The sequence below is a fragment of the Echinops telfairi genome, unplaced genomic scaffold (genome assembly GCF_000313985.2).
Source record: "Echinops telfairi isolate 266 unplaced genomic scaffold, ASM31398v2 ScPeMD7_1;HRSCAF=3_0, whole genome shotgun sequence".
NCBI classification, from domain to species: Eukaryota; Metazoa; Chordata; class Mammalia; order Afrosoricida; family Tenrecidae; genus Echinops; species Echinops telfairi.
The window spans coordinates 44,216,128-44,218,168 of record NW_022103896.1 but is presented as its reverse complement, the minus strand read 5'-3'; the positions used below and the strand labels follow the sequence as shown (position 1 = coordinate 44,218,168).

General features: G+C 39.9%; 1 protein-coding gene across 1 annotated transcript in view; it reads left to right on the top strand.

Annotated features, from left to right (window-relative positions):
* Positions 1 to 2,041, top strand: part of INTS8 (integrator complex subunit 8) — a 44,392-nt gene that overhangs the window by 23,282 nt on the left and 19,069 nt on the right. The window contains exon 14 of the mRNA XM_045287329.1: positions 1,250 to 1,451. Coding sequence (XP_045143264.1) covers positions 1,250 to 1,451 — 202 coding nt within the window. The remainder of the gene's footprint in view (positions 1 to 1,249; positions 1,452 to 2,041) is intronic.

The window sequence follows — 2,041 nt, the reverse complement described above, 5'->3', positions numbered from 1 at the left end:
ATAGGATATAACGGATTATATCCGCAAAGTCAGCAGCCTTTCTCCTATATCCAAAATAACACAGACTGTTACAATTTCATACCCTAGTCTCATTCTTCACAACAAAACTTTACAGAAAATGTTGATCACTTTTAAAAGTGAGAAACCAGAGATGAAAAGGTAAAATTCTCCAGGGTCACTTAGCTAGTAAGTGGCACAAGTGTTAGAGGGGCTGGGGCAAAGAGACTATTGGAGAAATATTTTAAGAGGTAAAATCTTGAATTGATTAGTAATTAGTTTGCTGTGGGAAGTAAAGGGATTTACTCAGGACAGTGACAGGGCTAGCAGATGAATGCATTTGAAGAGTGGATTATGAGTTCATGTTTCCAGTGTGAATTTGTACCATCAATTGATAGCATAGGCCTGAAGCTTGCGGTGTTGACATGGCTAAGAATGCAGATTTGATAGTCGTCCAAAGGTCACCTAACAAAAACTCAGAGAGCACAGAACCCTAGGGAGTGCGGCACAGGGTCCAAGGAAAAATGGTGCGATGGGTGAAAGAACCAGACAACTGTGCAATCAAAGTAGCCAAGGGACTGGAGAGTGTGGGGAATGAGAAGTGGGCAGCGCTGGATGTGGCACTGAAGTCCAGGAGAACAACTGCAGAGGGTCAGTAGACCGGGCACTTAGGTCCTTGGAGTGATGTGGGCAGAGTTTGGATTACAAGAATGAGTGAGGCACTCAGGAAGAGAATGATGGGCAACCACCCTTAGAACAATTCCAAATGAGATAGGTTAGGAAGGAGCTTGGATCGTCACTGATTTGATTGACTTGATGTATTAGTCAGTTTGATTTCTTACCTCTTTATATAGGGTAATAGAGTTCAGAAAGATTTCAGAATGTGAATCCTGTTACAAGTCTAAGAACTAATTTTGAACATTTTAGTTATGCCTTGTCATTGAGTTTTACATCTGTGTTATAAAAAGTCTTTGTTGTTATTTGATTATTTATGTGAACCTTGTTAAATAAGATAAGATTGTACTTTATAATTATTGACTGCTCATTTGCTATGAAAAATTTCAGAAAAATTAATATTCATTGGAATAAATCAATACTGTGAAGATAAAAGTTTAAATTCACACTAAAATATTTAAGCAAATTATTTTCCCTTTTACTCTGTTCTTATACATAGTTGATGTTCTTGTACATATTTAGACACACAAATTTTTGACACCAGAGGAAAGATGTCTTTTGACATGTCTTTTTCTAGGACTTTGCCCATGCAAAACAGCTCTTCTCTGCTGGTTTGGAGTTGGTGACGGAGTTCTCACCCAAACTTCGTCAGGTCATGCTGAATGAGATGCTGCTTTTGGATATTCATACACACGAAGCTGGAACGGGGCATTCAGGAGAGAGACCGCCTTCCGACCTGATTAGTAGGGTTCGAGGCTATCTGGAAATGAGACTTCCTGGTAAGATTGCTAAACAAAGCTGTGTTGTAGAAACTCAACCCTCAAATGATTATGGAGGAAAATGTAAAAGAGGGTGTACTTGACTTTCACTATCCATACAAAGTGATGTCACTCCTAAAACTGAATTTGGGCATGGAGTTTATCCAATTAGGAACATAGAGTAAATGGTCCTTGGCTTCAAACAGTGACTCTGCTCCCGCACGGTTCTCGAGGTTCGAAGTCTGCACTCTCGATATTGACGTGATCCTGCTCTCCAAGCATTCCCGGGAAGAATCCTTTCTTGCTTTTTCCTAACTTTTGGTGCCTCCCAGCAATCCTGGCATTTCTTGGCCTCTGTTTCCTTTACATTACGCTCCTGTGTGATTGTATAGCCCCTTGTAAGGACAATAGTCATTGGATTTAGGGTCTACTCTTAGTCCAGAATGACCTCATCTTAACTAATTGCATCTGCAGAATACCCTATTTCCAGTATAGGTACATTCTGAGGTTCTAGTGGAATATGAATTCAGTGTCCTACAGAAGAATCAAAACTTCTCAAGTGTACAGGGAAGTGCTCATTGTTATTATCACTGTCAAAAAGCCCTCTCTTA